This window comes from Jaculus jaculus, chromosome 6 (genome assembly GCF_020740685.1).
Source record: "Jaculus jaculus isolate mJacJac1 chromosome 6, mJacJac1.mat.Y.cur, whole genome shotgun sequence".
NCBI classification, from domain to species: domain Eukaryota; kingdom Metazoa; phylum Chordata; class Mammalia; order Rodentia; family Dipodidae; genus Jaculus; species Jaculus jaculus.
In genome coordinates, this window is record NC_059107.1 from 35,760,434 (window position 1) to 35,774,653 (window position 14,220).

General features: G+C 46.8%; 1 protein-coding gene across 6 annotated transcripts in view; it reads right to left on the bottom strand.

Annotated features, from left to right (window-relative positions):
• Mcc (MCC regulator of WNT signaling pathway) overlaps window positions 1-14,220 on the bottom strand; it is a 274,857-nt gene that overhangs the window by 47,119 nt on the left and 213,518 nt on the right. For all 6 annotated transcript variants that reach the window (XM_004665096.2, XM_045151945.1, XM_045151948.1 and 3 more), the window contains exons 7-9: window positions 4,933-5,079; window positions 3,730-3,819; window positions 1,132-1,280 (exon numbers count right to left, since the gene is read on the bottom strand). In XM_004665096.2, the coding sequence (XP_004665153.1) occupies window positions 1,132-1,280; window positions 3,730-3,819; window positions 4,933-5,079 (386 nt within the window). The remainder of the gene's footprint in view (window positions 1-1,131; window positions 1,281-3,729; window positions 3,820-4,932; window positions 5,080-14,220) is intronic.

Genomic DNA, 14,220 nt, shown 5'->3' on the forward strand with positions numbered 1-14,220 from the left:
CTTCATTAAATTGCAAAGGACATATCTGATTCAATTTTTAAGCATTCCCTGGCCAGTGATACTATGAAAATAGCTTCTGCTTCATTGCAACAAGGTAATCATCAGGATTGTCACTGCAAAGTATTAAGGATTTAATAAGGAAACGCCATTTAATTTCGAGACTTAAAATGACCCGGACTGCCACAGCTCCGTAGTTCTCGAGAACTGTATTAAACAGCTTCAAGTCAGGGAGGACCAACATGAGATTTAGTTTATTCCATTTTGCCATACCGAGAGCGGCGGATGGGGAGTAATCCTCGCATTTCTTCTTGATTAGCTCCTAAGGTTCCAAGTTCTGACTGAGCTCTCCCACCAAGGACTGGCACATCAAGACAGCCACACCACAGTTGGGTGTGGTCCAATGGGCCATTCTGTTACCACAGAACCACGTCTGAGTCAGAGCGGTTGCCACGGTTTGGCCCAGGTCCTTGGCCTCCTCGGGGCGAGGATAACATACGAGCCCATTTTTGCCAGGCAGCAGGAGCGCACACTCTCACTGGGGAAAACCTATAGAACTGGACATAGGCTAACTTCCTTCTACGTGGGGCAGTTAAGGTAGGATGCGAGGACTAAGTCAGGGACGCTGGCAAACAGCATAAGTAAGATTCAGCAACCCTCGGAAACATCTCCATCACATCCCTGTTGCTACTTCCTGCTAAGTGCAGGCGCCCCTGGGACTCTGACTCAACCTTCTAGGATTTCCCTCTGTGATTCTCCGCAGCCCAGGCCTGCAGGCGTGGCAGCCATCTATGACCCAGCTGACACTCCCTATGGGCTTCTCTCCAGACTCACTATGAAATTCACAAGATCTATAGGAAAAACAAAAAAACAGGACCTTTGCTCATAAAAGACTAAGAATTTGAAACAGGGACAGCAGAGCTATAAGCATGTGTGGAATTTAAGCTCAAAGCTCTGGGTGAATACAGGTCACAGTCCTAGGACACTGGCCCTGACTGCTACAAACACTCCTGTGTCGCAACCTGCAGTCTCATTCCAGGCCATAATTCACACGTCAACGTGGGAACACCTTTGGTAAGGGAGGGAAGGAGCAAGTCCCATCTCCCAGCCCAATAGGTAGGGATAGCTCCTTACCTATTCAATCTTTCCGTTTCCACCTCAAACTCTCTAATCTTGCTCTCCGAGATGGCAGAACCATGCGAGTAAAGTGTCTGGAAAATTTCTTGGATGTTGGAGCAGTCTTGAAGTGAGTGGGCCAGGTGTTCCGCCACACTGTTGGATACCTGTAAGAAAGAGTGTTACTTCCCCTCCGGAGATGTCACACAAAGAGCTGGTCCCCAAACATACTGTACACATACAATTTGAGGCTAAGATTCCTTGAGAATGTGGTACCACAAAATGGTCACCCAAATGGGTCTCAATTTGTATAAATCTATTTTTTTTTTAAATATTTTATTTCAGAGAGAGAGACAGAATTGGCATGCCAGGGCCTCAGCCACTGTAATTCAACTCCAGACACTTGTAACACCTAGTGGGCATGTGCGACCTTGTGTTTGCCTCACCTTTGTGTGTCTGCCTAACGTGGGATCTAGAGAGTCGAACATGGGTCCTTAGCCTTCACAGGAAAACAGCTTAACCGCTAAGCCGTCTCTCTGGCCCTATACTTAGTTTGTTTTATGTGAGAATTACACAGGGGCTCAGTGGTTAGAGGCTGGCAGTTAAAGGTGGCTTCCTTACAAGACCTGTTGGTCTGGGTTCAATTCCCCAGCACCGCAGCAGGTGTCTAGAGTTCAATTGAAGTGGCTGAGGTCCTGGAGTGCCCATTCTTTCTCTCTCTTTCTCTAAAATAACTTAAAAAAAAATAAGTACAATGAAAGCAGCACATGATCCAAACCCAGCTGCATTCCCACAAGATGTGATGCCAAGCACCAAGAATGGGAGCTCAAGTGTCCTTAGAGTCCTGAAAGCTTAGGACTTTGAACACAACTGGGCTTCCTTCCTCTATCCTGACCCCTTGCCAATCATAGGCCATTGTGTTTGGTAACCTGCCAAGGAGAGAGGCTGGGTCCCTCCATTGACAGTTTGCATTTGGCATGGAGTCTGCATGCGAACAGTTTTTGCTTAGTCCAAAATCTTTAATTGGAGCCTTAACGTGGTTTTCACGTTGCCTCTCCTAGGGTGGGTCCCCTCTGCTTCAGGTCGGGTCTTAAAGAGTAACTGCAATGACTCCCTGGTCTCTCTCCACCAGCTCTTACACCCCAGGGGGTCTCACAGGCTGCAATACTGAAAACCCTGGCAACTAAACTGGCAGGTTCTGGTCAGTGCCAGCATTGGGCCACACTTCAAAGGCAGCATTCATTCACCCTCACTGGAGGGCATGTTCTTCCAAAAGGGTGTACATAAGGCACAGTTCTTTTGGAGGTTGTGACTCCCTAGGTCTCAATGGGGGGTGGGGGGCAGGCAGTGTGGAAGTGGGAGGAGGTGAAGTAGCTTCAAGACTTTCATCAACATCATCAGTAACTAGACTCAAGTCTTTTTTTTTCCCCCCCTGAGGGAGTTCAGTGGAGGGCAGACAGGGGAGGCATGACAAAGGAGGATGGAGAGAGGGGAGTATGATCAGGGTATATTGTGTATATGGAGACTGTCAATTAAAAGTTAAAAAATTAGAAAGGGGCTGGAGTGATGGCTTAGCAGTTAAAGCACTTGCCTGCAAAGCCAAAGGACCCAGGTTTGATTCCCCAAGACCTATGTAATCCAGATACACTCAGTGGTGTGTGTGTCTGGAGTTAGTTTGCAGTGGCTGGAAGCCCTGATGTACTCATTCTCTCTCTCTCAAATAAATAAAAATGAAATATTTTTAAAATAGAAGGATATAATTGTATAACTGAAATATTATCAGAAATCCTTAGATAAAAAAAGAATATTAAAAGATGTCAGAGTGGTCAGCTTGAAGGAGGGTGGGAAGGGGTTATGATAAAATACATTCTATGCCTGTATTACAATGATCAATAAAAAGAATATTGTACTAGAAAGCTAAAAACATTTTACCTGGCTGGGCGTGGTGGTGCACACCTTTCATCCCAGCACTTGGGAGGCACAGGTAGGAGGATCTCTGCGAGTTCAAGGCCACCCTGAGACTACAGAGTGAATTCCAGGTCAGCCTGGGCTACAGAGAGACCCTACCTCGTAAAACCAAACAAACAAACAAATACACACACACACACACACACACACACACACACACACACACATTTTATCTTGTAATTTATCTTCTTTTATATTTATTTACTTTAATTTTTGAGGTAGGGTATTGTTCTAGGCCCAGCTAACATAGAATTCCCTCTATATAGTCCCAGGCTGGCCTTGAATTCACAGTGATCCTCCTACCTCTGTCCCCAAGCGCTGGCATTAAAGTCATATGCCACCACTCCTGGCTATCTTCTTTTAGAATAACTAAGTATATTTATAATTTTAACAACAACAAAATAATCATTTCTTTCGGGGAGATTTCAATGGGAGAGGGAGGGAGTTTATCTCCCTGGAAGAGGAAGAAGTAATTTGCCGTGTGCAAACCACTGAACCTTTTCATTTGACTCTGGAAAGAAACAGGTATGATTTCCTACAGCGATGAGATAATTAGAGGTGAACACCAGTAGCTCCTCTGTCGCCTAGGAGTCACAGTCTCTGTGCTCTAACGGGGCCTTTCCTGCCTGGCTTCTCACGAGCACTCACCCCAATGCTACTGATTTCCGAGCCGAGGACTGGCCGATCAGACGAGGAAGATTCAGATCTGGTCTTTGACAACTTCACCCTCTCAGCAATCTTAAAACATAAAAGAATTATCAAAAAGCGCACACCACTCCCTCACAGAAAAAAAAAAAAACCTGCAAAACATAAAAGAATTATCAAAAAGGGTACCCCACTCCCTCACAGGAAAAAACTGCTGAGGCCATGATTATGCATCAGTCATGCCTGCTGATGGGTCCAATCCTGCTGCTGCCATCGGCGTAACTTTAGGGGTTCCCAACCTCAGCTTATTTTGGACTGGACAACTTTGTGTGTGTATGTGTGTGTACGGGGACTCTTCTGTCAATTATCCTAAACCAGTCTACAGATCTCTGGCTTCTAGCCACAAGATGCCAATAGGACTCCAGCTGTGACCATCCAAAAAGATCCCTGGCAGCCAAAGGAAATCACTTCTGAAGGAGAAACAATGGTTTTGCCTAACTTACTAACTTACTTTATTGTCTATAGAGGCTAGTAGGGCAATCAGGCACGAGGGCATGCATCACTTGGCAGGGTCTCTGCAGAAAGGTGGGCAAATGAACTGGGGCTGGGGCAGACAATGGGTGGCTCCACTGCTGTATCACAGCCCGCCTTTCACGATGTCTTCTTTTGCTCCCTCAGTCTCTCCCCTCCCCCTCCCTCTGTCTCTTGAAACAAGGTCTTGTTATGTAGCCCTGGCTGGTCTGGGACTTTCTTGGGCCCCCGACTCCCGGGGGCTGGGATTACAGGAATGCACCACCATCCCTGGCTCTATGACAGATTTCTTTTGCTGACAGAGCTGCTGGTCTTATGAGCAGGGAGATCATCGGCTCATTACTCAGGGTCCCCCGCGGGACCGAACCTTAGTCCTTGAGAGCAACTACCCTTCCACTGTGAGGTATTGTAGTACTCCAGAAAACGTCTCACTCTCCACAATGACTTGTCAGCTGTGACATTTTCCGGCAGGCTGATTAATGAGACCTGGCATCCAGGTTGCAGCCAAGAGAGACTTAAAACGATTAGTGAGTTCGTTCCCCCTGCAGCTCAGCGTGGGAGGCCTGGAGCTCCATCGCAGGGGAAGCCCCTCGGGGCTGCAGACAGGCGGCAGTGGGATGCAGAAGCAGCTGGGGCCTTCGGATAAGCAGACGTGTTCCCACCCACCAGGCCTACCTTGGCAATGGGAATGTCATTGCTGCTGCTGCTGGTGCTCAGCTCTCCCGTGCTGGGGTTAATGGGACGGTTGGCGGACGTGAGACGACCGGGGCTGGAGGGGCCTGTAGCTTGCACACTCTGTAGTCGAGTTTGGAGCTCTCGAACCTAAAACCATAATCCCTTTAGACGGCGTTGACAGTTTCCTTGGTCAAAAGCGCCAGAGCCAGATGGACAGATGGCAAAGCTTTCCTTTATGCTAGAGCTCAAACGCGCTGTGATGCTGCATCAGCTGGGTCCACCAAACTCGCCTGTATCCTTAGCTGGACTCACTGCTGACCCATCAATCATGTTACTCACAAGCATGAAGACGACATGCAATCTAAGTGTTTGGTACAATGATAGTCGGTGCAGACAGACACCAACTGTTAGGAAACTGAGCCCACATGAGGAAAGCGACCAGTATCTTCAGCACACGTGCACTGACATGCTGGAAACACGGGTCTCAAGTGGTCCATGCAGCAGGTTGGGGATATGGGGAGGGGAGGAGACATCTCGGGCTGACCGTTACTACAGAGAGTGTAGGCAGGGCAATGGAGGTGAATGCATGAAGGGCTGGCTTTTCTGGGGGCAAGGGGTGGGGGGGGGAAGGCATCAAACAGGGTACCGAAGAGTATAAGTGTCTGATGATTTTCAGTGTTTCAAAACCTGGAGTTATTTGAACACATGTGTTAGAAGAGATGCCTGCACTGGGAGGGAGGGAGGGAGAGAGGAAGGGAGAGAGGGAGGGGAGGCTAAGATGGAGCCTTAGGTGACAGGCTAGAACATCCTATCCCTGGAACAGCGGGAACAACATCTAAATAGCCCTTTGGCATAAGCAGCCCAGGGCCCTGCAAATTCTACTGAAGACACACATTCACCTCTCCCCCACAAAGAACAGAAACGTCCAAAGTCCAGCTTCTCTGTGGTTACATCTCTGTACCTTCCAAGGGGAAAGAGTTTCCAAATAAGTGGAGACAGTTGGTAAAATCGGTCTTCCTGCTAATTCTGATCACAGATGTGTCATCAGGTCACAAGGTCTGTCTCAAAGCACCAAGTTGTTACAGATTCCAAAGACAGCCATGAACAAATGGACACCAGATCCAGCCAGAAAGGCCATGTGGACACTTAAGGCAGGGTTTCCAAATGTCATAATGGACTAGAACCCCTAGATGGCTTATCAAAAACACACATTCCAGGGGCTGGAGAGATGGCTTAGTGGTTAAGGCACTTGCCTGCAAAGCCTAAGGAACCAGGTTCAATTCCCCAAGACCCACATAAGCCAGAGGCACAAAGTGGCACATGCATATGGAGTTCATTTGCAGTGGCTGGAGGCCCTGGCATGCCCATTCATTCATTCGCATTCTCTCTCTCAAATAAAATAAAATAAAAAACACATTCCAAACCTGCACCCTAGGAATTCATGTTTTGTATGTTCTGCACATCAGATGGACTCCCCAAAAATGTGGATACTAAGGGTCAGAGGACCATGCCTAGGGCAGCTCACTCAAGGCTACAAAGCAGTTTAATCTTATAGAAATGCAGCATAGAGCCACCACACCCCTGTGCCAGCCCTTCCTACAACTGCCCTTCCAGGCAAGGACAGAGAACAGCTTCACAACCCCCATCCCTCTCTCTGTAGAAGCCAACAGAAAGATTGTAATAATAAATGTCCGGGATGTCTCTAGCTTGCTAATTTGGGAACAGAAGTAATTGAAATTTCAATAATTCATCAACATATTAGAAGCAAAAATAGGGAAAGTCCCTTGGAGCAAACAGGATTCAACAGTGAGACAGATCATTAAGTGGGCTGGAGAGATGGCTTAGTGGTTAAGATGCTTGCCTAGGAAGCCCAAGGACCCAGGTTTGATTCCCTAGAACCCACGTAAGCCAGATGCACAAGGTGGCACATGTGTCTGGAATTCGTTTGCAGCCAGAGGCCCTGGTGTGCCCATTCTCTCTCTCAAATAAGTAAGAAAAGAAAAAGAAAAGTGCTACCAGGCATGGTGGAGAATGCCTTTAATCCCAGCACTCGGGAAATGGAACTAAAAGGATTGCTGTGAGTTCAAGACCACCGTGAGACTACAGAGTGAATTCTAGGTCAGCTTGAGCTAGGGTGAGACCCTACCTTAAAAGAAAACAAAAGGTGCCTATTGCTGGCTTCCAGGAATTGTGAGGTGATGGATGAGCTGTGTGACATCCTCATAACACACCAGGCACGGGGGAACACATCACCGTAGTGTACAGATTAGCAATACACATGCCTATTGGAGTCAAATGGTACTCCTTGTGCGTTGGAGATGGCGATCACAGTGTTTGTTCTGGGTTAGTCCCCAGCAAACCAAAAGCAGTGCCAGTGTGAGGCTTCACCATGCAACATGGCACAGGGCGAAGGCCCATGGTCCCTTTAGGCACTGGGGAACCTGCCCTAAGTGGACACTGTGGATTTCAGTACCTATTGGGATCCTAAATAATTAACAATGTCAACATCGCTCTAAAACTAACAACGAGTCAGAACTGCACACAGAACAACCAGTTGTTCCTAGAATCCGTATCACCCTCTCCTCTCAGTTCTTCTGCTTTGTTTCTGAGACAGTCTCACTCTGGAACCCAGGCTGGCCTTGATCTCATAGAAACCTCCTGCCTTAGCCTCTCACAAGATGGGGTTCTGTCAAGGGACACCTCACCTGACACCCCATCTTGTTTTTTTTTTTTGTTTTTTAAAAAATGAGTGCTGGAGAGATGGCTTGGCCAGTAAGGCACTTGCCTGGGAAGCCTAAGGACCTAGGTTCGACTCCCCAGGGCCCACTTAAGCCAGATGCACATGGTGGCGCATGCGTCTGGAGTTTGTTTTCAGTGGCAGGAGGCCCTGGCGCGCCCATTCTTTCCCTCCCTCCCTCCCTCTCTCTTTCTCTCTCATAAATAAATAAAATGTTTGCCAAAAAAAAAAAAAACACATACAAATGAGGCTTGGGAGGTTACTCAGCGGTTAACGGTGCAATGTATTCATTACAGAAAATGTGTGTAGGTGACACAAGTTAAAACAAGAACAGTGTGTCACCTTACTTTGTGTAGCTGGATTTTCATGGATATTGGGGAATCAAACCTGGGCCAACTCAGGTCTGCAGACTTTGTAAGCAAGTGCCTTTAACTGATGAGCCATCTCCTAGCCCAGAAAAAGCATGTCTGTTCTTCCAAACTACCGTGAGACAATCAGTCCTGGTGATTTTCCATACTGCGTGTATGTATGCATGTGCTCAAGTCCTTTCTAAATCTAAATGCCCATTTTCACTTTAAAAGCTTTGGTCCCTGTGACAAACTAGGGGAAGAGAAAGATGTTTCGGACAGTACTTTATTATTTCATGGCAGTGTTCGTGAGGGGTGGGAAGCACGATCCAGTAGAGGAGTGTAGTGAGTGCGTATGGAAACAGAGACATGGGTTACATGGTCTTCTTTTGTTGATTTGACGTGGGTATCTCTATTTATTTATATGAGAGAGAGAAAGAGAGAGAGAGAACACATGAGAATGGGCATACCAGGACCTCCTGCCACCTCAAACAAACCTCAGACACATGTGCCACTTTGTGCATCTGGCTTTACATGGGTGCTAGGGAATGGAGCCCAGGCAACTGGGCTTTTTAAGCAAGAGCTTTTAACCACGGAGCCATCTCTCCAGCCCAAGGTGGGTATCTTAATTAACCTAAACAAATCCGTCAATGCTCAGAAGAGAAGGGGTACAACCAATATGCTGAGCAGGCCAAGGCAAGGCATGGGGGATGGGCACACAGCCATCACAGCTCTCCCTTGAATTCTCACCCACTTGAACGGGTGGGATTGTGTGCCTCTATGACTCATGTCTACATCACTCCATGACATGGTCAAAGTCAGTCAACCATGTGGGAAACACCCACTACTCAGCAAACGGGTTTCAGTCCCTTTGAGGGTTAAATAAAGGTCTCTCTCTGAGCCTAACCAATGAGCCAAAACTAGCCAATGGGGAGAAACAAATAAGCAACGAGCTGAGACCTTCCAAGAGAGGTTTTAGGTGGTAGGTGGCCAACCACCTGGTTCTTGAGTCAATGGGTGAACAGAGATGTGCTCCTGCTATCCCCACACCTGTGCTGGATGGTGGTGTGAGCAGGAAGCAATGTGCATGGCACTGGGATGTGGGGATTCATCTGTCATTGCAGAATAACACAGCCTGACCATGACTCGTCTGCCAGCCCAGTAAGTAGAAGGGGCAACTGAGGTCCCAGCCCCTTCAGTTTCCTCCCACAGGGTGAGATCAGGGCTGGCACAAGGTGTTGAGACGGGGCTTGTTTGGACAATGTTTTTAATATTTTACTGTTTTACTTAATTAAAGAAAAGGAGAAGAGAAAGAAAGGAAGGGAAGGGAGAAAGAAAGGGAAAGGAAAGGAATGAAAAGAAAAGAGACCATGAGTGCATCAGGGCCTCTAGCCATTGCAAATGAACGCCAGCCACATGTGCCACCATATGTATCTGGCTTACATAGGTTCTGGGGAGTTGAGCCTAAGTCCTTAGGCTTCACAGACAAGCGCTTTAACTGCTAAAGCCATCTTTCCAGCCCTGGACAAATCTTTTACGAGTTTGGGCCTAATATTAACACCCTCTTTCTGGTCCTTAAAGAAATTGCAAAGAAAGCCGGGTGTGGTGGTGCACACATTTAATCCCAGAACTCGGGAGGCAGAGGTAGGAGGATCACCGTGAGTTCAAGGCCACCCTGAGACTGCATAGTTAATTCCAGGTCAGCTTGGACCAGAGTGAGACCCTACCTCAAAAAACCAAAAACAAAAAAGAAATTGCAAAGAAGTGAACAAGGTTTCACAGAGGATAGAAGTCTCCGCCTGTTGAGTCTCAAACAGCTAAGCATGGAAGACAGACCATCCTCTATAATATATACTTCAAACTTCATTTGTTTAAAGACTTTCTTTTTTCTTTCCTTTTTTTTTTTTTTGGAGGGGGGCGGTGGTGGTGGGGATTGAGGTTAGGGCCTTGTATATACTAGGGATGCAATCTATCACTCTGGCACTGTGGTGCTTTGATTCAGGTGTCCCCCTTAAACTTAGGTGTTCTGAATGCTAGGTTCCCAGCTGATGGAGAATTGGGAATTAACACCTCCAGGAAGCAGTGTATTGTGGGAGTGGGCTTATGGGTGTTATAGCCACTTTCCCCATGCCAGTGTTTGGCACACTCTCCTGTTGCTATGGTCCACCTTATGTTGGCCAGGGGGTGATGTCCACCCTCTGCTCATGCCATCGTTTCCCCCTGCCGTCATGGAGCTTCCCCTCGAGAGGCTGTAAGCCAAAATAAACCTCTTTTTCCCACAAGCTGCTCTTGTTTGGGTGATTTCTACCAGCAATGTGAACCTAACTACAACAGATACTGACTGATCATATAACAGCTCTCCGAGGCTGGGAAGATGGCTCAACGGTTAAAGATGCTGGCTTGCAAAGGCTGCCAGCCTAGGTTCAACCCCTGAGCCACCCATGTAAACTGGACACAAAGTGGCCCAATTGTCTGGTGTTCACTTGAAGCAGTGAAAGGCCCTCGTGTGCCCACCAAGCATCCCCCCCCCCACGTGCGAATAAATTTATAAAAAATACTTTGAGGGCTGGAGAGATTGCTTAGTGGTTAAGGCACATGCCTGCAAAGCCTAAGGACCCAGGTTCCATTCTCTAGGTCCCATGTAAGCCAGATGCACATGGTGAACCATGCATCTAGAGTTTGTTTGCAGTGTCTAGAGGCCCTGGAGTGCCCATTCACACTTTCTCTCTCCCCCCCCCCTCATGACCCCTGTGTCTCAAATAAATAAAACATATATATGTGTGTGTGTGTGTGTGTGTATATATATGATATGAATGTATATGTATGTATATATATGTGTGTGTGTGTGTGTGTGTGTGTGTGTGTGTGTTGAGATAGGGGCTCACTCTAGCTCAGGCTGACCTGGAATTCACTATGAAGTCTCAGGATGGCTTCGAACTCACAGTGATCCTCCTACCTCTGCCTCCCGAGTGCATGGATTAAAGGCGTGCACCACCACGCCCAGCTCAAAAATGTATTTTTTGCAACCCAGGAGGCAATGTGTAGAGTATGAATGGCTGTTCCTGAGTGAGACCATGCTCTGGATACATCACCTGGCATCTCTAGGGAGGGAGCATTAGAGACGTCAGAACTAATCAGTAGGAGGAAGCTCACAATAAAGTCCATGGCCTCTCTTCCAGGCAGGCCTTTTGTTTTCATTCAGGGTCTCTTTCCAATTCAAGAACAACCTCTAACCAGCAAGTGTCAGTGGAGATGACGTAGGTCAATACCAGATGTGGTTAGGTTCTAGACCAGCATCAGTGGGTGAGGAACTCTGGAGGAGCCCTGGCCTCATGCAGGAGGCTGCCCTACACCAGGGCGCACAGCCTCGGCTGGGAATTCCTCGGATAAGTGCTTGAGAGTGCATGTGTCCCACGCTCCACTGAACAAGGACCTCTGTGGGCAGATTTGGTGCAGCTCTACCCTCTCCTGATGCATGGCAAACTCCAGAATGCTCCCAAGGAGGAGAGGGCAGCATTGCTACTTTGGAAAGGTTATAGAGTAAATGGGTCCTCACCTGAGCAGCAATGATATCTGGAGGGAATTTCTCCCTTCCTAACATCTTTCCTGTCTGACTCCTTCTCCAGCTTCCTGTCCCTTCAGGAGGGCATGTCAACTGGAATTGATGTGACCTTCTGTCAAAGATGAGGGGGGAGGAAAAGGGCTCTGAAGCACAGTGGAATCAGTCTTGCTCTTCCCCTGTCCATGAACCAAATGGCAGCCATTTCCAAGCAGTGTTGGGAGCAGTGAGAAGGACAGAGAGGGACAGGTGTGGACATTGAGGGTGAATAGAATCAAAAACACCAGAGGCCATGATGGAATCCATTGTTTCCTACAAGTGATGTGCACTCATCAACTTTTAAAAATGGAGTGTACAGTGCTCATTTATACATCAAAAGACAATAGCTTCACCAGGTGTTTCCATTTTAAGTATGTGAGTCCTTATGAACACAAAACACTGAGATGTTTCATAAATGTAATGGTGCCTTTTAGGTGTCGCAGGAGGTTAGAAAAAGAAAGACACAATGCCTGGAGAGGGGGCAGCAGAGTGGCAGAGTGCTTCTGTGGGGCTCTGAATTAGGTGCCAGTGGAGGCAAGGGAAGGAAGGAGAAGCCCATTGAGAAGGCTTCTTTTGGGTCAGGCACGGTGTACAACCCCAGCACTTGTGAAGCTGAGGCAGGAAGATCTTGAGTTTGAGGTTACTCTGGGCTACACAGAAAGACCCTGTTTTAACAAAGGAAGTGTGTGTGTTGGGGGGAATGGAGACAGACCATCCACCACACACATGCTTGTTTCTTTTTAAAACCATTGGTGAAAACACTATCTTGCTCCCAGCTCAAGTCTTCAGAGAGTTAACAGAACATGAAAGGGTTTTAGGAGACTGTGAGGGAAAGCAGGTAGGAGGAAACTCCCTTGAGGGGAACTTGGGTTCTAAACAGTGTATTTCAAGTCTCTTAACTTATAGTGTTGACTAGAGACAGCAGAAGCCAAACCCCATGGAGAGAGAGATGGAACTTTCTCCCAGATGCACTGAAAAGATCCAGGGACCACCACCTTCCACCATGGACAGGCAGAACGTTCTGAACACCCAAGGTTTCGGAACATTTTAGAAGGTTTTAGAAGGGACAGGTGCAGCCTGTTTGTGTTCATTTGCTTTGTGGTTCCAATATTTTTGCATTTACAAACAGATTAGGGACACTGTTGTTGGTGATTTGTGGTGCATGTTTCCACACACATCTCTCCCAAGTTCCTAGGACATCCTCAATGTTCCTTGTTCCTGCCCTTCGCTTATATTGTTGTGATGACCTGGTCACTGGCCTCTTCAAGTATCCCTGATGCCAGTAACAGGGACCTGTTGGTTTCTCTGACACTTCTGCCTGGCCAGAGATGACCAGGCGTGTTTGCAAAGTATAAATGAATAAAAGAAAATAGTGCTTCCTTCCTACAATAACTAGTTTTACCTTGTCTAGACTAAGCCTGCCTCCTAAATGGTTGTTACCTCATAGAACACTCAGAAACCAATGTTTCTCTCACATATTAATTAATGGCGTCCAATAGTAACATCTGCTTGCTCCTTAGTTACTGCTTTTCCAAGTAGCCCAATTTGTTAACTGACTGCATTAAAGACCTAATTTAATTAAATCTCGAACAAGGCTCAGAAGACCTAAGGAGAGCACTCTGTCTAATTACAAGCAGGGGGGCATGCAACAATCCCATCGATCTGGTCACTTCACATTCTACATAATGAACGTGGACAAAGGGAGCAAAAGCGGCCTCAATTGCTTTTCAGGCGATTTTGATGAATTGAGGACTCACAGCTGTTATAAAGCTGCAAAGGTAAATGAGCCATGTATTATGTAGACAAACAGAGATAACAATGCAATTGTGTCTTTGTCACTCTACAGAAGTGTACATCACAGAGGGCATAAGACCATGCCAAACATCAGAAACAGATCCCTCCTTGGGGAATGAAGTGTGTTAGGTAGGTAGTGGGGGTGGGTGTCTTCCAGGATTCAAAGTCCAGAAAACTGACATTCAGAAGTATTTAGAAGGGCCTGAGGGATGGCTCAGCTGTTAAGGCACTGGCCTTCAAAGCCTAATGACCTGGGGTGGATTCCCTAGTACTCAAAGTGAGATGCACAAAGTGGCGCATGCATCTGGAGTTCCTTTGTACTTTGGGCTAGAAGTGGCCCATTCATATTGTCTCTTGCTGTCCCACCCCCTTGCAAATAAATAAATAAAAATATTTAAATTTCAAAAACAAAAAAAATAGTATCTGGAAAATTCTAAGACCCATTAATTGTCTAGGAAAAGAAGATAATCCCATTCCTGGGAATATATACAAATTCCAGAGGACATTGCCAGTGGAGGAAATGATGAGGGGTCTTTTGGACTTTATCATTTGGAAGGAAATGAAATATACTTTATATAGGTTTATGTAAAAACATATGAATAGCACAAACAGGTATCAAATGTAGTAAGAAGAAATATTTGGGACTGGGAAAATGACTCAGCAGTTAAAGGTGCTTGCTTGAGGACTATAGAGATGGTTCAGCAGGTTAAGGCACTTGTGTACAAAGCCTAACAACCTGAGTTCAATTCCCCAATACCCATATAAAGCCAGATACTCAAAGTGGTACATGCATTTGGAGTTCATTTTCAGTG